General features: G+C 38.7%; 1 protein-coding gene across 25 annotated transcripts in view; it reads right to left on the reverse strand.

The window, feature by feature from the left end:
• Nucleotides 1–22,985, reverse strand: part of NCKAP5 (NCK associated protein 5) — a 438,779-nt gene that overhangs the window by 54,390 nt on the left and 361,404 nt on the right. For 21 of the 25 annotated variants that reach the window (XR_007169250.2, XM_013186421.3, XM_066999996.1 and 18 more), the window contains 4 exons: nucleotides 11,014–11,118; nucleotides 7,683–7,874; nucleotides 3,374–7,206; nucleotides 2,510–2,687 (listed from right to left, as the gene is read on the reverse strand). Coding sequence is in view for 24 of the 25 variants with exons in the window: in XM_013186421.3 (XP_013041875.3) it covers nucleotides 2,510–2,687; nucleotides 3,374–7,206; nucleotides 7,683–7,874; nucleotides 11,014–11,118 (4,308 nt within the window). In the remaining variant the exon portion in view is untranslated. Of the gene's footprint in view, nucleotides 1–123; nucleotides 298–2,509; nucleotides 2,688–3,373; nucleotides 7,207–7,682; nucleotides 7,875–11,013; nucleotides 11,119–22,985 lie in introns of those variants that run through there. The other 4 variants (XM_048079596.2, XM_048079608.2, XM_048079606.2 and 1 more) reach the window with 3 other exon arrangements.

Genomic DNA, 22,985 nt, shown 5'->3' on the forward strand with positions numbered 1-22,985 from the left:
AAATTAATATTACAAATGTTATGGTTAGACTTAAATAAGAGGTATATACGATATGCAGTTTCTGCACTGTACCTGTATCACTGAATGCACTTTGCGTTGTTCAAAGAAGAAAAAAAATGCTCTTAGTCTAGGGCTTTGCAAAAGATTTATGCTGTTTTCTCCAAAAGTATTCATTTTGTCTTCATACAAGCAAAAAAATGCACAATAGGCCGTTCTACCACAAGCGACTGTTTTCAGTCTCAGCTATCTCCCAGTCCTTTGCAATCTGCTTCAAAGGAAGCTGACACCAAAGAATAACTGAAAATGATAGTAATGAGATGCATGAGCTTTGAATTTACAGACTTTCTATTGTTTTTCTTGTGCAAGTTTGGAGGACAAGATGAAATCTCACATACTTTGGAGTCTTATGGTATATTTCTTTCAGAAGTAAGCATTAACAACTGCAAGCATGTTTTTATTCTCTTTATTCTAGATGTCTTCAGCCTTTTAGCACTAGATATTTCATTCAGGAATTGAATGCCACAAAAACAAAACATGAAACTCACAGAGATGAAGCATATAATGCAACTCAATCTCCCAAAACAATATTAAAAATACTTTGATTCTCAGAGAACAAAAGAGTGCATAGTATAGGATAGGTAATGCCTTTTCTCTGTGACTAATGTGTCCTTAAAAGCTAAACAGAATAATTAGGATTCCTCCATTATTTATATATATTAAGGGCAATCTTGTAGTTCCTTAATAAATTGAAGTGTGTTTCTTGAAGATATACTTAAAGTCCTAAACGACTATTATTGCTCCATTTAGAAAGACTTCACAAATTGACAGACAAAAAGCACAGCAAATTATTACAGCATTAGAAAATAATAAGTTAGAAAGAAATTGTAGAAGCGATGTGCAGAGTTTTTTGTACTTCTGTACAGTGAAGATATACCCTAAGCTGTCAGGACCATATTAAATGGGGCATAGTTAAACTGAGTGGCTCTGATAAGGGGCTCTGCTTTGCTATCAAAGTTCTAGATCAGTTGGATTGAATTTCCTGCATATTGCACATTTCCAGACTTTCATTCTCTCTCTTTCCTTTCTGTGACACTACAAGGACAGCCTTAGATACGCTTATAATTTGTGGTTTTATAATGCAGGAGACATCTACATTTTCAAAGAAGAGATGATACCACAATAGTCAGGAGAAAAAAGTTTTCCAACACACGCATTCTGCGCATATTCCCTTTAAGTTTTAAAAAACGACCTTGTGGATATTCTTAGGAAAGACATTTGCACTGAAGTAAAAAAATCTTTTGCCTGAAGTTGAAACCATGTGTGTTCATACTTCAACCTTAACCATCTGAAACAACAACAGTTTCTCCAGTTCTCATTGTGAAGCTTTTTGAAATGTTTTAACCTTGAAACACATCCCCCCCAAAATGTATTTCAAATTCTCTAAAATGAAATAGTTGCATGTGCTGTACTTCAATAATTCAGTTTTATCAGAACAACAGAAGTAGTAGCTTCATGTTCAGTATATATATTTGGCATAAGTTTTCAGACTATTTTGTGAAAATAGTGATTATTTTTAATAACAATCACAGTAATATGGTCAATACAGCTACCAGGAATGAGAAAAGAATGCTTATGAAGTGCAATTACATAAGATCAAGTTAAAGTATCTCTATTCTCATTGTGCTTGGACTTTAAAACATCATGGGAAAGGCCCTTGCTGAGCAAGAAATTACTCACTAAATTCCAAGGTTAATAATTAAAAGCTTCACAAGGAAGGGCATCCATTCAGTTTCACTTTAGGCTACAATCCTAGGCTGTGCTTACACTATTCAAGGTAAAGAAAAGTTAGCCACTCACATAACCTTTCAAAAATCAGAATCTAGCAGCTAACAGAAAAAAAAAATATTTTTCTTCTAAATCACAACATTGCTATTTGCTAGGTAAATTAAAGAATCGTGTATAGTTAGTACTTTGTTAAAATGTAAAACTAACTACAAGGATTAACAGGGAGATTTTCCGTGGCACAGAGTCATCGGTGAAATGTATGCTTTTGCTTTTGAAAGACTCCCTCTTAAGTGACAAATATTCCCAAATGTGGTCAAATGCTTTGCCTTTTCCCCACCAGCACTGCACTTTTTGGGCTTAATGTTTTCTATAACATTCAGAGTAATGTTCAACACTGGCAGGCATGCAATTTTCAGGGAAAGGGGAAAAAATGGAAAAAAAGAAAATGGTCCTATTATTACACTGTACTGCAGTATGATTATAACATCGCTGTGCATATATCTCCACTGAAATTGAATTGCCAGCAGAAGCAGTAGGACCTTCATGACTAGCTGTATAATCTGGCCTATAGTCAAGCTGCCAACTTCTGTATTAATTCACAATTCTCTCGCTGCACAAAATCATATATAAACAGTTATTATCCTGTTTGTCTGTACTGGCAATAAGGAACACATCCAGAAGTTAAAAAGAAGGTAATAACATTTTCATGTTCTAAAGCACTTACCAGGGTCTGATTCTGCATTTCCATATCAGCTTTTGTGTTGCTGTTTTTCTTGTGGTTTCCTTGAGAGCTGATAGAGTTGCTGTGAAGAGAGGAGCCCTGGGAGCTGCCCTTCGACACGCTCCTGTAGGAAACATTATTTGATCCACTTTCTGTCTGCTGAGCTGCTTTCTTATCAACTCTGCAGGTAGAGAGTGATTCCTCTGATAAATTACATTGCCCTTCTTCAATCACTCTACTTTTCCATTCCTTTAATGTTTAAAGTAACCTCTCCATATCTTTCTGTCTCTAGACCTTTGAGTGATAAATGTTTCTAACTAGCCTTGATCAAATCTGTCACTTGCAATTTCAGGTAGTATATCAATTTAGTCTTTCACATGTAATGATTTATTTTATATTTGTGACTGCTGTGGGGCAAACGTGAAAACACAGTATAGCAATTGCTAAGTTCTTCTGTGACCAAAGGTTATGGTAGCTAGAAATGTAACTAATTCTGACTACTTTCCAAACATGTTTACTGGTTAGAATACATGGAAATGGAATACATTAACACATGTACCTAAGTATCCTCTATATTTACAGATCAACTGCCTACATTCTTGATTTCTGGAATCATTTCTTATTTCTATCAACTTGGATGTAACTTTCCATTCTTTAATTTCAAACACCATTGGTTTGGTTAACAAAAAAAAAAAACATCAACAGAATTATCATCTCATTATTAATGCTTTTTTCCTTTAAAAACAAAAGTCCTGATGGTTTACAAACTGATTGCTCCCATGCATTCTTAGTCTAAGAGGAACATACATTGAACTTAGCATTTGAGGATGCTGGTAAAGTTACAGTGCACAACAAAACATCCCATACCTGTTTAAAAGCTCTTTCATAAAACTGTCTTTTGGTGAGTATGCAGCTGAGGTGGAACCTCTGACTTGTTCACACCCAATCTGGCAGGACGTGTTTTGTGATGGTTTCAAAATTTTACTCTCCATGGTATCATCTAAAATGTCACTGTTGCCTGTTTTCCTGTTAATTTCATTTTCCATTTCACAGTGTTGTTCAGTTTGCTTTTTTTCCTTTCTTCTCTCTAATTTTGCCTGCTTAATTCCAAATCCTGAAACTTTTGCTTCTTTTTTTTCTACCTTTGTTTTAGGAACATCAGGTTTCCTGCTGCTCAGTGCTGGGAGCTTACTCTTTCGAAAGCCAAACCAATTAGCTATAGAGGGCCCGGTCTTTTGTTTAGTCTCCACAGTGGGAGATTTGTTCTGTTCCTGACCCTTCTGGACATTTTCTTGGATGCATAACATGACCTTCTCCTCTATTGTAGGCTGTAGAGCAGGTGAACTAAAAACATCAGTAACCTCAGAGGCTTCCGCTAACTTTAAAGACATCTGGTGTCTTTGTGATTTCGTTGCGTCCAGTTTATGAGGACACTTTATTCCATCCAAGCTTTGAAACGATGAAATCTGTTTGGAAGATGCAGTAGCTGATGCTTCTAACTCCAATTCTGCAGGCAAAATACTTTTTTTATTTAGAGCTTCATGTTTTAAATTTTCACTGTTTTTCTCACTCTGGACAGATGGACTGCGTGTATCTTTTTGAGAAAATGCTTTGTTTCCATCATATTTTGAAGTGCTGTGAAACAAGTCTACTTTTGGAGGTGATCTGAATGGCAGTTTGCTTGGGCTTCCATGCTGGCTATTGCAATTACTCTTATTTCCAAAAGAACCTTGTCTAGAGTACGAATTTTCTGTGGTTTTTGAAGCATTTGAAGGAGTCTCTTGTGTCACTGCTGACCCAGGAATGGCCTTGATTTGAAGTCCTTCCATGGCTGAGTTCTGCCTTGTTAGAGAATTTCCTCTGTCAGAAGTATTTGTAATAATCTGAGTCCGTTGTTTTCCAAGACCTTCTGTAACAAGAGCAGATGGCTTTTCCCCTGTATGAATGCTAAAACTCTGACTACGAGCTTTTGCTCCATTCATGCCCAGAGCTGGTTTCAAGTGTGACTTGTTGCTAGAAGAAGCAGATCTCTTAACTAATTTGCTTTCTAATCCATCTACTCTGTCTACCACCAAGCTGCAGTTTTCATGTGGCTGAGGTGATGCTGTATCCATACTAAGTCCCACAGTAAAATTATCTTTTATATCGGTATCAGACTTGGAGTCTTTTAATTCAGCATCCATTGCACCTCTGGTGGTTAGACATTCATTTTGCTTGTACTTACTTGAACTCACATTGCTTTTGGAAGCTGCATTTATACTGTCTTTTTCCTGCTTCCCTGGGACAGTAGAGCTCTTTCGGAGAAGTTGAGGAGATTTGACAAATAATTTCAGTCCTACAGGGAGACGGGTTTTCATTCCTTTCTCATTAGAGTTTTGCGTAGCATTTGCAGTGTCACTACCATGAAAGGATGACAATGGGGAATTGTTTACCTGAGATAGTAAGGGCTCACCTGTGCTTGTGGCGTGACATTGAGGAGTTGCAGGGAAAATGTTTGGCATCATTTGAGGCTGATCAACCCCACTGTCACTGGAAATATCTTTTTTGCTGGAATATGCTTCCTGTGAAGAAGTTGTTTCCAATGACGGACAGCCCAGGGGAAAGGATCTGTCTGTTTGAAAATTTGTGTTCAGGAGCTCACGATTCCTGTGGAGACCTGGCTGATTAGGGTTTTTTGGGCAGACTTGCTTTGTGAAAACTTTGGAAAGTCCTTGGCATGCACTATGGGGTTGCTGAGATACACATTTATTTTGCATAATTGCTTCTGCATTTTCCTGAAGATAAGATAACTCAATTTTGGCCCCAGAAGATACAGCTTTTGCTTGCAGTTCATGACTAGATTGATTATGAAAGCCGGAGTTCACAGCTCCTTTTAATGGTGATGATTTCAGTATATTTTTTGCTGTCTCACTGGGACCAGCTCCTCCTAACTTTACAGCTACAGGTGATGAATGAGCATAATCAGGCCGAATCAACAGGGATGTTGACCTGCCCGGAGGAAGGGGTGGGGATGGCGATCGGGCTTCTACAGTTGCTAAATCGCAATGGAAGTCTCTGGTTGGAGGTTCTCCGTAGTCACTGGGCTCTATAAGGTGCTGAGGCAACAGTGGTGATGCTGGGCTCTGACTCTTTGGACACTTTGTCCCATTGCCCCTGCCTGGACGCTTTGAGCTGGGCAGGAGGTGGGCAGGGGCCTTTGGAACCTGCAAGTCTACTTTTGAGTCAAAATTATGAGGTGGACTTTGGGCCTTTTTGAATCTGGAAAGCTTTACAGGTGGCAGAGCAGGTGATTTTTCAAGGGTTGCATGGCTCACTGACATAGCTACAGGTGTCTCATGGCTTTCCATCATCATAGTTTTTTGTGGAGAAAATTTCCCTCTGCTGGGTATTTTAGTCAAGTTTGGCTTTTGATTGATTCCTGCGTGAACAGTGAAGCTTGAATTGGCCTTGTATGATACATCATTCACTGGCTTCACTATTTTTTGTCGTTGAGCATTTTGCAATATTACTCTTCCACAGTGTGAAGCTTCACTGCGGGTCAGGGGGACAACTGTATTTTTATTACCTGTATTATCTTCAAGAGTGTTCTTGGTTTTATCTTCAGATCCTTCTAAAGCGGTGTAGTTTCTAGCATTGCTTCCTGCCTGCAAATTAGTTATTCCCTGAGGTATAAGTTCAGTATATTCAGCACTGGACCTAGTTTGTGGCTGGTTGATTGAAATTTCATTTCTTGTTACAGTGACAACTCCAGTTTGATGAGAGCTGAATTCAATAGGCTCACCATCCTCGGCATCAAATATTACGGTAATGCACTCTTCAGAAGAGGTCTTTTTTACGACCTTTTGTTGTTTAATGAAATTACATGTCTTTGGCCTAATATCTAACTGAGCAGATATCTGTTTTTCCTCTTTGTCAGTAAACTGAGAATTCTCTGTGACTACGAGCACGTCAGAGTTCTTTGTGTACTTCTCAGAAAAAGGACTTGATAATAGATCTGATGGACTCTTCTCATCACTGCTTTCTATACGCAATTCATCCAAGACTTCATTGTCATCAGTATCTGAAAGCTGAAAATTAAGGTCCTTCCAGCCCGTATTAGCATGGCTTTGATCTAACTGTAACTCAGGCAGCTTTGCTCTGGTGCACAGTTTTACTTCTGCCTGAAATCCACTGACAAAACTGGTTAATTTTTCAGGTCTTTCCTTTGAATTAAAATATGAACTTCTTTCTGGCAAATGTTTCTTATTAGGGTCCCAGTCAAAGAGACTGTCAGAAACACTATGAGTTAATTTGTTACAATAGATCCTGCAGTCTTTGCTTGGTACTTCCTGCAGCAATAATAAGGATGAAGAATCATCATCTGCATCATCATGTGAATCCGAATCGTAAGAGAAAGTTTTGTTATGTTCAATGCAAATACTTCCCATCTCCATTGGCTTACAATGAGCCTGTTCATTATGGCTGCCACATTTAACACCAGGGGAATATATTCCTTCATTGGAGTTCATGCAGTCTTTGTAACCCCATTTTGATATTACTGAAGGTGATTCAAGTAATATTTTTTGCTTCTGTAATTTCTTCAGCCCTTCTAGGATATGGTTTTCCTTGATACGAGTTGGAGGTAGATCATCTGCAGGACTTGAGAGGTTGCTTGGGAGTGAAGAACCAATGCTTATTCTTTTATCCCAGCTCACGGATGACTGTCAAAACAAAATAGAACTCACATATTACTCACAAGTGCCGTTAATAAAAACGTTACTGTTTTATTAAAGAGATTTAGGAGTGCATAGGGCATTACGTTTCATCCATTGCTATTAATAGCAATGTTCTTTTTTAATACAGGATTTCATACTGGTGTGAAAGCTGCAGTGGATTTAAAACCTGTAGGAAGAACAATATGAATGGCAGGATTAAGATAAAGAAGGAGAAGAACAATTTGGATTGTGAAAAGACAGAATAAATGTCAGAATAAATGAGGAAACTGTGAGCAAATTGGAGTGATAAAGGAATTGTTAAAAAAAATAAATGAGGGAGAGTGAGAGGAGGGAAACAGCAGGGAGAGAACTCCTGAGTTTAGTGACAACTGTTTTAAATACAAAAGAAGGAAGAAAATGAAAAAAATAATAATCTGAAAGGCAGCTTAAGCTAACGAATGAAGCAAATTAATTTCATTTACCCTTTTGCTGCATGTCTTCCCATCATTCCAAGTGTAGGAGGAACCACTGGAATATTCACTGCAAGCACTTGAGAGGGAGAGTTCACTGCTACTGCAGCTGCTCCGGGGATATAGGCGGCTAGGACCTGTCGTATTTAATTGACTCTGGCATTTCAAGACAGGTATACTGGATTTCAGATTCTGCTGGCATTCCTAAAACATGAGAAGAAATAGAAATATCTTATGGCTGGAAAAAGATCATTTAACTTCCCTCTGATTAAGAAGGACAAAGAAAAGCAAGTAAGCTACTTACACCTTCCTATTATGCCATTAGTGTCTGGTGATTTTCATACAGAGAACTAAGTTAAAAATTGCTAATATTTTCATTTGTCAGGGGAAAAAGCCACAATCCTCCATGTTTTTTCCTTTATTCTTGAACAAGTATTGTGCTCTTCTTTTGCTAAAGATTATTCTGAGTCTATTTGAATTATGCTTTGTACATAAGCAGCATGCTCCAGTAAGATACAGAAAACAAAGTTATAAGAATACAAGTACATCTTGACAACTGCATTATAGCCCTGGAATGTAACAGATGAGGCTGTATACCCTAGACAAGGTAAATTAATTTAGTATCCCAAGCAGAATGTCCACTGAGAATGGAATCTCTCCATTACAGTCTAATTTTGGTTTCCTATCTAGTTCAAAGCTTTGTCTAAGAAACTCTCTGACGTAGGACAATCCATCTTTGTGTCACTTGCAGACAGCTGAAGCCTCTTGCTTATGCAATTTATTGACACTTTATGGCTGCCTTTAGTACTTGTGTAGTTATCGCCCCTCTCCAAATGCAATTTCAGCTGACTGTGACTAAGTGCCAGCTTTGAGGAAGAGAGTAATGAAGAGCAGATAGCACTTTAGGTAAAATATTAAACCTCCGTAGGAGTATCTAGGATTACTTTAATTTGTTTCCAAACTAATACTCTTGTGCCTAACAATGTTAGAGCTTCTTTAACGTTAAGTGCCTGCACCATCCTGTTAGGCAATTCTCCAGTTTCCTTACCAAATCTGACATCGTTTTAATTACCAGTAACACCAGAAAGAATGACACAACTCTATTTCATAAAACTTTGGTTTGAATTTCATTAAGGCAGAGTATGATTGTGCAACCTCAAATATTTATTGCTTCTTGAACACGGATATAGGTTCCAATTAATTTTGCATAGATGAAAAATTTACCTTTATATTCAGGAAGTCATAAGAAATCTGAAGTTATAGGATCCACAAAACAAATATCAAAACTGTACATGCAACAGACGCAGCTGCTTCATGCAAATCTCTGGAAAAACATTCAGTTTGTACTCACTTCTCATACACTAGCATGTTTATTGGACTTCTGCTCATTTCTTTCACTTATTCCTCCACAACCTCCCATTCATTATTACTAGGGCTGAACCGCTTTTGGTTAAATGGGAGAGCAGAATTTTTACTGCTGAGGAGTTCATCAGTACAGCTGTTCATTGCTCAGCTGACATAATAATGTTCTGTTTTTGACAAACGTAACTACAGGGCAAATCATTATTCTATGTCACAGGCCAAACTTATGAATGGGAAAATCATTTAGAGGTAGCAAGAGCACATTTCACCTCTGGGAGTTATTGGTACATGTTCTCCTAGAAAGTCAAATGGATGCAGGAGGAATAGCCTTTAAATCTGTGAACTCGGGGAGGAATACGTTTCAGCATCAGAGGCAGGATGATGCCTTTGTTTTTAGCTCTGAAACAGACTTTTTGCTTTGTGGAGACAAATTACACTTTATTTCTGACATCGTGGTTCCCATGGGAGACCCTCTCATCAGCTGCCACAGCCATGACGGCGTCGTTCCCTGTAAGGTTGACTGAACAGAGGCCAATGGCAGCATATGCCCGCTCTGGCTATTTCAGTGCCTTTCAGCTGTGGCACTGGAAAAAGATGTCATGTCAAATTTCTGCCCTTTATACTAAGCTATGTCCCAGCCATCATAGTGTTGAAGGGAAGGATGCCTGGATAATCCTTTCCTATAAGAATATCCTGTAAGAGAAAAGAAGAGATCGGAGCACAGTGAAAAGTACTGCCTTCCCTTCCTATCACCTTGGCTAGTGTGTGGGCCTGTCCATCCCCTCACTTCAGTTTCCTTTGCACCAAAAGAGAAGAAAGGTCCTGTAGTTTTAACAATATGAAAAGAGGATATACAAGCGAAGCAAAAGAACAGTATATTACTGTAATCATCTTTACTGTTGAAGAGATAAGAAAACGTGCAAAAAACATCAAGCCATTAGAGATTCCGAGTTAGGGTGTCTACCCAACATCTAGATTGCATTCAGATTACTAAAAAGGACTGGAATATTCTCTGGCAATTTGCCTTTATTCTCTAAGTTCTCTCAGAAAGTACTTTAAATTGTATGTTTATGATGCATTAATTAAATACATTTAACATGTATATGGGTTTATTAACTGACATGGTGAAATGTTAATTTTTTGTAATCATGACTTTTAAATCATTACCTTTAACAAAATTGGAGTACAAAGGCCCAAATGTAATATTACAATTTAAATACCTAATTTTTGCTAGACATCACAGAGAACTGAATCAGACTATAAAAGAGACAAAACTATATACTTAGAAAAACCTAACCTGAAGGCTTAATTACATATCATACAAAGGGTTGTTAGCACTTTTGTGAACCTTTGAAACAATGCCTTTTCATTATAATACGTACTACAAAGGAGATTACATTTTTGTTGACGCTACTACACTTCGAGATCAAAGGCACACACAGGTTCAATGTTCTGTTCTTGTCCTCTTTATTCCTCTCTATCTTCATGTGACTTTTGTTTTTTAAGCTACTTTTCTCTTTGACAATGAAACATGAAAGCCACACTGGCTAAGATTTTGCCAAATAAGCACAAAGCTAACTCTATCTGGAAAAAAAAAAAAAAAAAAGCAGAGCCCATGAATTTTTAAAAGTTCATACATAATATATCATAAAAGTGGATGAATAATATGGTGTATGGGCTTTAATAAAAAGCTCCTTGACCATTTCTCAGAGATTCTGAGATGTAATCAATACCCAGAAAGGTATCTTGGGGACACTGCTAAGATTTATGCTTTTTTGCACAGAGTGACACTATCTGCTTACTATATCAACCGAGGACACAATATTGAATTTCAGAGAACAGAAGGAAGAAGAAGTATTGTTATCTGCCTCAACAGTGTTTCAATTCAGAGATCGGCTTTATGCCTCATCCCTGACATCAGACTTCAGAGGCGAAAAGGAAGGTGCCGAACGAGGAATACAAGGACAGCACAAAAACTCACGTGGATCTGAGCATCAGCAGTTCGCGATTGCATCAAGCTTCTGTTTCTTTCTACTTCTGAAAGCAAATCCCCAGACGAGAGGTCTAAGATGCGTGAATGGAGTTTCTGGGTGGTGGGGAGGTTAGAAGGGAATGAGCAAAGCATAAGCATTTGTCAAGTATGCAACAGATCAGCATTTTTAAAATTCCAAACTCTGTGGTTAAATTTCAAGGGAAATGAAGACCCCGAGTTAAAAGAGGATTTGTTCTAATTCGAAGTGTTGCTGTTCGTGCTTGTTTTGTTCCAGATGTCCTGTCTGAAGAACAGGTTGTTCTTCATCTAAAACAAACCATACTTTTTCTTCCAGTCTCTGTTTTGCAACTTATCATTATTTAATATGCAACAATGACAAATGAACATGAGTTCCACCACTATCCATAGAGTTTGACAGGTTTCAGGGAAAAAGCATAAAAATGAACTACAAAATTAACATTTATAAATCAATCAACATGTTAATGTTGTTTTATTTACGAGCTGCTACACCTTGAATGAATGATTGCAAAAGTGACCCAATTTTTAAACAGCATTGATCTGCTGAAGGCCTCCCTTGCACACATTTTAACTCAAAGTCATTAATGTCATCTGTTAGGAACAATTAATGTGAATAGAAAATAATTGCATCAGGGAACTAGGGACTCAGAGGATTTTGTGCATTAATATTCAGATGCTGTTCGATTATATACACTGTTCTTTCCTTCGGTTTTGCTTGGAAGAACGACTAAGCTGGTGCCACTTCCTCCATATTCACCTGTATACCAATTACTAAGGCTTTCAAGTGTGCATTAAACCTGATTTGTTTTAATTGCAGTTTCAATAAAATCCATGATTTATGTGAATGCCTTGGCCAATGACTTTACCAGAAGAAATACCTGCAGTCTTGTCAGTCACTGGACCAACATATCATGGAACAGGCAGTATGGATCCTATTCACAGTCCACCAAGATCAATGAAAAAGGACTTTAAAAGAAAAAAAAAAAAAACCTACCCCAAAACACCTTCCACCTGGAAGAATCAGTAGCACAGCCCCTGCCCTGGCATGGCTCCAGGTGCCCTTCCTTGCAAAGGATGTAAACCAGGGGGGAGACTTTTCGAGGCTGCATGCGTGGCCCTTCACTCTGCCCATCCAAAAAACTTGGTGAAAGAGGGAAGGAGAACCTGTACCCACTGAAGTCCTTCCTCACGGCACAGAAGTAACAGTGACAAGGCAGCTCTTTGCAGGGCCCCGAAACATCAGTAACGTGGTACCTTACCCTGCCTGCTCTCCTGGTACCCGCTGCAGAAATTCATCTGTTGGAAGCCAAACAGGCAGAGCCACAGGGCCACTGCTACAGCCTCTGGATCTGCGTGCCGTGCTTCAGGTGCATTTCAGATATGCTAGCAAATCTTTTTTTTTCTAACCAGTAATTAGTAATTTGGGAATCATTTCTCAAGAGTTACATATTCATACAGGTTTTATGTGCTGGCTCTTCAGGAGGTGCTGTCCTGCTGCAGATTATGGCAAATAGCTTCAGTGATCAATGCTCTGTAGAATCGTATTTTGTCCAACATATTGTTGAGTAGATTAAAATGCTACAGGCACTCAGTATCCAATATACATTTTATTATAAATATTAAGTACATCCAGGCTATGTGTTTTTTAACACCAGGGATGGCTATTCCCTAGTTATTCAGTGTGTACCCTTTAAAACGTTATTAGTAGAGTTACCGTTGGGTGTTTGCTCAAGATTTAAGCTCCAGGTAAAATGCCTTCCCAAGCTCACAGATTTACTGACTTAGTACACGTGTTATTCTTGACAATAATTCCAAGTGCATCGTTGAACCACCAGAAAATTCCACTATTTTCTGAAACAGGAGAACCTGATGTTATGAACAAGTGTTGTGCTTGCACTTGGCAGAGGAATCACTTTCTCCGATGAAATCAGCCATCTGATTTTCGCTTCCAGAGATTTTTAGTGCGAGTTACTATAGCCAGATCTGTGCATTAGAACTGATGACAGTGGACATCTGAGATGGATGAACATTTATACCTGAGCATCTATTTTCCCCAAAGTATTCTAGAAATAGTGCTATAGGAGTTTTACAGTTGTAAAACTGTCTTCCCATTTTTCCAGCAAAGCATTTGAAGTAGCTCATTACTTAAATGGGGACATGTATGCATCTCAGTAAGGGGAACAAAATACACCCTACAATGTCATCCAGTGGGACTTAGTGCGCTGCTGTTATTGTCTATGTCAGACTTGAGAGCAGAGGTCAGCCTGCTTGGATCTAATACCTCTGAATAGGCAGAAAAAACAAACATTTCTGGCCTGAGAGCTGGCTGGTGAAAAGACACAGCCCAGCAGAGCACGCTGCAAACAGCCTGGGGCTGCGGGGCTTCGACCACACTGGCTCCATCACCGGGCAGGCCGGGCTGTGCACGTTTCATGCTACGTTTCAGTGGTCTTTGCCAGCATTCAGCTCTCTGACTCTATAATAACAAAGGTGAACCAGCAGACTGAAACACAGGAAAATGCTTTCGAGATGTGCAATGTGATTATATTTCTGCATCAAATGAAAGACCGTCACGTTGGAAATATCCCCCCCATGCATATGCAAAGACACCAACAGACACGCGGCCAGCACAATGACTAGCATTAACAAACAGCAGAGCACAGTTTGAGATCATTAATTAAATACATGCGCACAGCACTGAAGCAAGTCATCCAATTACAGAAGAAAAATGATAAGAAAATTGTTTTTCTTTCAATTATTTGTTTTTCTTCCTTCTCCATTTTCCAAATCAAAAATAGTAAAAACTCTATTTGTTAAAAAAATCTCATTATGATCCATTTAAAATCAAGTAGCAGATTGTGCTAACTATGTAACTTGATGCTGATTTCTTCTCAGATAAGCAAAATGTACCGTGTCCTTTGTAGTTATTTTCGGATGGTCACATACCCAGATCAAGGAGTCACTGCTGCCTTGAAAACCACACAATGGGAAAATCACTGTTGATGCTATCGCAGTGCAGTGCAACAGAAGGCTGACCACAGCACAGACTGCCTTTCACAGAAAAGACCACATCAGTTTAAACGAATATTTAAATACAAACCAAAGAGTTATAGCTATAAATTCACTTCATCTGCCCCATTTGGGGTGCATTGAGGTAGTTGGTGGCCTACGGGGATAAGGGGAAACTGGGCAGTATTTGTGCATGGGACGCCCCTCTGAAAACAGGAAAGCATCAGGAGCACTGGACTGCAGAACCGAAAACCTTTACGGAAGTGAACACGGCATGGGCTGGACCCATTTGCTCAGAAATTGCCCTGTGCTGAGTACTGCTGGGGCAGGTGCAGACAAAAAGGCTCCCAGCATTGTGGCTGGGCTGCAGCCATGTCTCTGGAGCTGGTGGGGAGGCACAGGCCAGGCAGAGTGGAAAGGGCATCTCTGCGGCTGCCTGTGAGCAGTGGCAGAAAAGCTCCACCTTCGACTGCAAGATCGTGGTTTCCCAGGCTTTATTGCCATGGGCTGTCTCCCGGCTTGCTTGTGTTTTCAGCCAAGGTGGAGCAATATGGCTCAAAGTCAAGAATAAGTCCCGCAACCCACATAAAAAATAAAAACAAAGTAATTGATAATTTAGGTGGAAACCTATTATATCAAGTGCAATAGGAAATACAATTATCTGGCAGCAGATAACCAATCCATCAGACAGAAGGCCAGCCCCCCTCCCCACAGCGACATCCTTATTAAGGCTTTCTAGGAAGATAAAAGAAGGCTCCAGCCTCCTGGCATGAGGCAGTATTACAGGGAGACTCCACAGTGCCTTGTGACTGGATCTGTACAGAATATCTATCAGTTCCCATCTCCTTTTTAAAATGTCTAATGGCCTGCAGCATTGCCAGAACAATTTTCAATGAATTATGCCAAACTGTGTATGACTCTCCAATATCGGATGAGTTAATTGCTATTAAATCAATTGGCTTTGTTTTTCTCACATGAGCCAAAGCCCATCATTCACAAGAAAGAAATTCTCGAGGTTCTGAGAGAGACATTTTCATCCCGGTGCTCCGAGCCAGAGCTGCAAATATTTGTTTGGTGCATCCCCTCACCTCTGCTGCTATCCGGGGCATCACAACCCTGAAAAGGCAAACTCTGGACTTCTCTCCCATATAGAGCAGCTGCTGCAACAGGACTGGCAGGGAATACCTTTCTGCAGCCTTCACGCCACCCATTTTTAATACTTCTCTGCACAAAGATTCCTCTCAAATCCACAGGCAGCAACACACCAGGTTCTACCCCAGCTGTACTAAATAAGCAAGCCTTAGTAACTCTACCAAAAACATGCAAAAATGTACAACACGAGAAGAGTGCTGATACAGCTGTGACAGAGGCTCAAGAACTCTCGCTAGGTGACTTTGTCACTCCTGATCCCTTGCTCATCTTTAACTGCTACATCCATCCAAAGCAGAGTCCAGTGATGAATTAATCCCACCTAGGATGAGATTTAGTTTCAAAGGTCTTACAGAAATAGCACTCCATACTGAATCTCCATTGCACCCTGGAAGATAGCAGACCAAATATATATCTGTGATTAGGTATGCAATTCACTTAATACCAGTTTATGCAGAAATAACATCTGTCTTGAAACTGAATGCTGATTTTTTCAGTCCCTAAGTGCATTTTCGTCCCTAGATGCACTGCAGAGGGATTCAGATGGAGAGAGAATAAGTTTCACCTATTCCGTCAGAGGTTAGCTAGATTAAGAACACACACTATTCAAAGCATGAAGCGTGAACTTCTCGTACACTAGATACTCTGAAATAAAGGAGAATGTTAAGTGTATGGAAAAATAATAAAATGAAGTTCAACTTCTGAAAGCAGAAATAGATTTTGCCTTTAGACAAATCACAGACTGCAATACACGTGCTTCTGGCATATGGTAAATCTGCTTTTTAAAGTGAGCAGAACAAGTTGTTGTCAACAGAAAACAGCCAACTATGAAGCAAAAGTGAATGCCATATAAAGGTGCTTCCATTGTATTTAATTCTAATAATCACTAACATGGGAAATACACTTGAAATCCTACGCTGTGTGCATGCAGCAATGCCTGACGTTTCATCGTATGTAACTGATGCAATGAAAATAAAATGATAAATATTTCAACTCTCAGAAGTTATATATTTAATAGAAAATTCAGAATTATGTCTCACTTTCCTACTGCTCACTTCCTATAAACAGAACATTTCACAGTTTATAATGGCAATAGCAGTTGGCATACTGAGCACTTTACATGAGTAAATCAGCTTGGTTAAGAACTTGCCTTCATCCTTCCAGCTGTCTATTGAATATGAAGACAGGCAGCTTCCTAGCAGAGTTCTTGTGCATCATTTATACCACCTCATACTCCTTTTTATACCTGTATCCTTTAGGTTAATTTCAAGGACATTTCACTGTGGAAATATCCATGCTTTTTTCCTTCTAATTCCCTAATAATCTGCTTTGCAATCATTTACCCTAACAGCGTGACATTACCTCTGACTGTTTCTCTCTGATAAATATTTTAGACTAAAATGAAGTCCAGCATTATGGTGCTTCAGCTGAAGAATTCAGGGTGTCTTTAAGAAATGTTTATGTCCTCTTTTACCACTTTTCAGGAGTGCCTTTACATCAAATAAGGTCCCCTATTCACAACTGTGTTCTTGTATTTCTTCACAGAAATAGGCAGTTAATAAAACGAATTTTTCCACCCGTTCTGAAAATAAAACACAGCCTTATCTTATAAGTTGCACAGAATAGTGCAATGCAATACAAACCATATAAGGGTATGCTTTTCTATATTTTTAACAAGTGCTAGAAAGAGACCAAGTTTTATAGGACTACGTGAGAGTATTTTGACACAAATACTTAGACTCGTATTTTCACCTGTACCTATAGCAAAAGTGACCAACCAATCTGTACCTGTGCATTTCCTCAAGCAACAAAATACTGCACCAACAAGCACCCAGGAAAAAGAAAAGGGCAAGGTATGGGTGAAGCACAGGAGCAACGAGAGGTTTGCCATAGCTCTGCTCTGGCCTGTTGTGCTGCTGCAGAGCATCCCCTGGAGAAAGTGAATATAGCTCTGCAGTATGGGCAATGGGAGCTAGTCACAGGAGACGGCTGGGAGAACACGCACCGTGCAGCCAACTTGTCAGGGAGCTCCCTTCTCCAGCCAAACCTTGTACAGGACTGGGGCTAAACGTGGAGTGGGAAACTAACAGCCTCTGTCTGTTCCAAATGCTCCTCCCTGCCCCAAATTATTCTACGCTCATCACTTCTTAGACATCAAGAAGCTGTCAATACACAAGTTTGCCTCTGCACCGGCAGGCACGCACAACTTCTCATCGTAAAGCTAACGCATCACACAAAACTCTTTTTACTCTTTCCTTGTTGTTAAAGGCTCCATTTCTAATAGATCAGGCACTCAGCAAAGGTACTTGATATTTGGCAAAAGCACACAACATGAAACATTATACAGCTCTGTCTGGAATAGACAAAGCAACTCAGAAGTCTTACACCCTGTGGTAATTAGCACCACCAAATACGCTGGCTTTCACACTTGGTACTCTGTTCTGTTTTAATGTCTGTCTGATGGATTACCTGAAATTCATTGCCCTGTACGATGCTGCTAGGGTTCTCAGCTCCTGTACTGTGGGAGACCTGCCACTACAGCTGGTTGGATTTATTTTTGGTGGGAGGAGGGGGTTAATCCACAGCGAGTGAACCCCAGGATAACTCTCAGAGTGCTCGGAGCAAGCAGCGAGAGACTGGTATTTATTGGCCTTATTTATTGGCTGTGTAAAATACAGGAAACAGAATCACAAACTTACAGTATTGCCCAGCGTTAACAGGGGAAAGAGTTATAGAAAATATGAATATTAAAGGATCAACTATAAAACACATTTCAGTAAGCAAAAGCATTTCTTGGTACAAAAAAGGCAGCCTCCAGTTATTCTAGAAATTTCACGTCAAGCAGATTTGAATTTTCTATTAATCTAATAAAAATATTTCCATGCAAGTTCTGATTTGATTTTTGCCATTTGTTTTTGTTGTCTCCCCTACTACTAGGTGGACATTGCTAAAAAACTTGATGTCTGGGGATACAGCAGATGCTAGACTTTAAATTCATACCCAGTATAACAGCAGTTTGTCAGTTTTGCTGGCAAATCCTCCAGGCAAGTTCACTGAGACTTAACTGACAACGTCCAAGACAAAGTACACGGGTATGATATTACAAACATTTGTATAGAAGATTAGGGTGCTAAAACTACATCGGAAAATCCTGTTAACAAGGCAAATCCAGCACAAAAAAAAAAAACCAAAGGCTTCACTTGCATCTACTTCAAGTTTTCCAGACTTGCTGCTCTCTGTTATTACCAAACCATTCAGAGAGAGAAAAAACCAGTCAATTAGATTCCAAAGTAAGGAACTCAGAAGGTTGAAAACTTATATCCTAGGGTATAAATTGGGAGGTATTAAGCAGACATTTGATGCATAAACATAAATAACATAATCTCTCTGAATTCTTCACAGAGTTGGCAATATTATTGTAAGCCTAAAATTACTCCTCTTCCAAATCCCTTAGTTTCATTAATTTTCATAAACTGTTTTAAATAAAAGTTACATTGAAAGACACAAAGTAATCCTCCCTGATCCTAGTTTTGTTTTTATAACTCTATCAGTGTTCTCAAGCTCTGAGACTCCAATGTGTTTTTAATAGCACTACAGTAGGAGCCTGTAAATATTGCAGTAATAATAAAAGGAGCTAATGTAATTTCTTAGGAAAATGTACGTATAAAGTTCCCTGTGGTTTGTAATTACTGTAAAGTCAACAGTTTACATCAATGACCTGGTAATCAGCTACTCAGAATGTAAACAATTAATGAAATAAATGTTTTCAACAAGCTTTCTCATGGAAGACTCCTTGGAGTATGGTAAAACAGCAGTTTTGCAAGTATAGCATTGTAGAAGAGTCAGGCCTCTTATTAAGTTTATATTTTCACTTTTTCTCATTAATTTGGTACAGAGCAGTACATGCTTTTTGTAAATACCTTTCTATTGATCTGATAGCAATCCATATGTTAATTCCACTTTGCTAAATGGATGCCAGCCTCATGCTGGTGCTATGAATTATAGGAACATCCGAGCGTGGAGGCAGAAATCTGCACGTTCTGACGCCTTCCCTTCCTGCATTGCTCACAAACAACACCAGTTTTCCTTCACATCTCAGCGTGGTCAAAATCAGTCTAGAAAACAGCTTTATACTAAACTTCTGTGACAAGGAAGAACAATGCCATTAATCTTTTATGGCATGCCTTTCACATGCTATCTATGCTTTAACAGTGAAAAGGTGGAGTGTTATTATTTCACTGTATTTAAGAAATGCTTTAACATGAAAGTACAGATGGAAGTTGTTGACGGTTTAGTGTCACTTAGACAATTGCAATTGCGTTATCAATAACAATCTGATTAAATTACTCACTAATTTCAACATGCTGCTAAATTGATACTGATCACTGATATTATGACAGCCGGAGATATTCCTGGTAGCACAAAATAATTTTGGTCTTCGAATTTGTGATTCTTACAGTTTAAAACTCATTTTCACATTCACTTTCTGACTATGCCCCAAAATCATCTAAAGGAATTAGGCAGACCTCAATACGATCTTGTTATTGACATTTATGTTGATCGATGTTGGCTCTTACAGAATTGGAATCTACAGATCAATTCCCTTATTAGATTCGTTCTCAGTGCTGCCATGATCATTTTATCACAGAAGCTGCTGCTATCAAATGCTGCTTTATCACTTTATAATAGGATACGCTGAAGCTTTCCTCTGGCATATAGTTGGAAATGAAAACTGTCTGAGCTCTAAGAATTGTTTGAACTCTAAGAATTGTTTTCACAGATTTTCAAAATTATCCTTATTAACAGCATATGTCTATTTTTAAAAGCTATTTTAAACTCAATTTACCTAACTAGTAAAAATTTTCCCCACGAGAAAATACCAGTTCTCAGGGTGGTAAAAAAAATAAAATAAAAAAGGTTAACACTGGACACTGCCCTGGATTTATTAATCACCTTCTTTCTGTTGACTCTAAGAACAAAGAGATGTTAGACAAAAATGAGTGTAAGAATGTAGATATGAGAGAAGAAACAACATGGTTTCAGGAATGGCATTATGTGAACACAAACACATGTACGAGCACTCAAAAGCACACAGAACAAAAATATACTCGAGGTTTGTTGCAGAGGTTTTTATCTGGTTTTGAAAATATGGAGGGCAATGGTATTTTTGTAAGAATGGTGTTACAGCCCCTGTTGAGAGAGGAGTTCATCACATTAATTTAAATCTACAATAAAATAAATTAGCTTTTTTATTGCCAGGTTGAACTAAGGGGCTATGATTGTTATGTATTGCTACAATCTAAGTCTTAATGGCATTTTAGCCCTGTGGTGGTCAAACAGAAACCATTTCAAACCTTCTAAAGGCTATTAAAACATGTGCAGATGTCTGGAAAATTAATACTATTATCTAACTCTAACCTTTTGCCTGTAGGAGGAAAAGGCGAGAGAAGGCTCGGGGAAGATGTTTTAGATCAATACATGGCAACAGAGGAGGGTGAACGCTGCTTCACATGGAAGTTCATTGGCTGTGAACAGGTGATTCAAGCGAGCAGATTCATCCTTATTTGGTTTGCACTGAAATCATTCATTTACTCAGAAAAAATAATTTAAGAGAGATGAGCATCATTTTTACAGTCCTTCCTCACTGCTGTTTCTCAAGGTCCAGCAAGCTAGACATTGGAAAGGTTCATTCATTTAAATGACAGGAGCACGAATTTGTCAAGGTTAATGTTGAACATGTCGCATTTTCCTTGCTTCAAAATTACGCGTTTGAAAGGTTTCTCCATCCCTCCACCCTTTCTTTTTTTTTTTTTTTTTGGTGAAACTGTTGAAATGCCAGCTGGACTGAAAAGAGTGTAAAAGTGGTAGGAGGATTTAAGGAAATAATGTTATTGTTAGTTTAAGGCTTTTACATACATATTTTCTCTCCAACACTAATGCATTGTTTTCGGCTCTGGCAGAATAATTTCAAATAAGGAGAGCCTTTTTACAGTGGTTTTCTTGGATGCCTGGATACAAGGTACTTATGGAAATGGAAAATAAAAACCATCAGCCATTGCTCCTGGGCCAAACTGCTCCTGCGAGTACAGTGCCCTCTAAGTGTTGTGCAGGACCTGGACCAGCCCTGCAAGTGCCAAGCCCTGGCACATGATGACATTAAAGAGAGTCCCTGTCCCACCCTGCTGCCAGAATGTCCCCGGAGGCAGCCTGCCCCGGGCTCGAAGCAGCCATGAACTTTACCTCTACCACGGGAAAGCTGAGAGCTGCAGACCCCTTCGGCAGCTGTATGTGTTCGGAAGAAGCGGTGCCAACTTTTGATTAGGAATCTGTGACCTTGTGAATTGATCATTATTTCCCCGTAGATAAAAGCAGAGCTTAGGAGGTATTATATAGGAATTTCAAAAAGGGTCAGCCCCCGGTTCAGCACCAGATAAGGAGCCAGATTTTTAAGAAAGCTCAGCGAAATGCCTGAATACTTGAAAGTCTAGGCCTGTGTACGCGAAGGACCTAAAGACCTAAATTAAAGGTTAATTCCATTTGTTATTCCCCCATGAACTGGTAAAGACTGGTAGCAGAGCTGAGTACCCATATGTCTAATTATTGTCAAGAACCTCCTAAGGACCATTTAGTGGAATGAATTTAAGCAAACCTCTAAAATACAATGCTAATGTCTGATTCATGTTCACACTCACATTGTCTATAATCCATAATAACTTTACCTAGACATATACTTATCTACAGAACAGGAAGAGGATGCAATGCTTATTTAGAGAAAAAAAAGGTAAGAGTAAGTACCTAGGCTAAGAGTAAGTAAAGAGTAAGTAAAGTAAGTAAAAAAAAAAAAAGTAAGTAAAAAAAAAAAAAGTAAGTAAAGAGTAAGTAAAGAGTAAGGCTAAGAGTAAGTAAAAGGAAACTTAAAAACATTAGATGAAGTATATCTGCTTTCAAAATATGACTGACTATATAAATTTAGAATCAAAACACTACAAAATGAAGTAATTCATCTCAGAAGGTGTATACCAGAAGAAGGAACTGAAAAGTGGTATCTGTTTGAGTTTTTAAAGCACTGATATTAATTCCAGATGTCATTACTTCGACACTCTGGTTTTCATACTTTTAACCCAGTAAGATGGAGTTTAATTCATAATGTTCAAGATGCCCTTGTAATGCATACAGGACACAGACAAATCACTGCTCCTCCCTGCATCCAGACATCTGTTAGTGACTAATGAAACAGGGCTTGCTCACATCCAGGCAGAAATGAGCAGGAATGCCATCTAAAAATGCTAAAAATACAGTAAGACTCAAGTTTGTCAATATCACATTATTAAAGATTTAATGACAAAGGTAACTTTTCCTTTTAGCTTGCCCTTATCAAGAGATACCCAGATGGTAATACAAGAGTTAAGGCACTAATGGACTCTTCAGTTTCACTGAGCATCTATGTGCTGATTTTATCTTGCAATACAGTATTTCACATTCTCAGCGAAGTCAACAGAGACGTAGTCAATAGTGTCACAGCCTCTGGATGAGGATCTGAATCTTACCAGTATCCAAACCATCATTAAAGAAGATAGGTCATTTGGGAAACAAAGGAGAGCATTAGTAAAATTCAATACTAAAAGATGGGGTTGATTCAGTAGGTGTTTTATGATTCATTATGAATAACATTTCATTTTAATTACCAACCCTTTCTTCCATGCACAGTATACATAAAAGTACACAAAACATACAGAGTACATGCCAGGGAAATGATTTCTTTTCATAACAGATGGCAACAGAAA

Source organism: Anser cygnoides, chromosome 6, assembly GCF_040182565.1.
Source record: "Anser cygnoides isolate HZ-2024a breed goose chromosome 6, Taihu_goose_T2T_genome, whole genome shotgun sequence".
In the NCBI taxonomy this organism is placed as follows: Eukaryota; Metazoa; Chordata; class Aves; order Anseriformes; family Anatidae; genus Anser; species Anser cygnoides.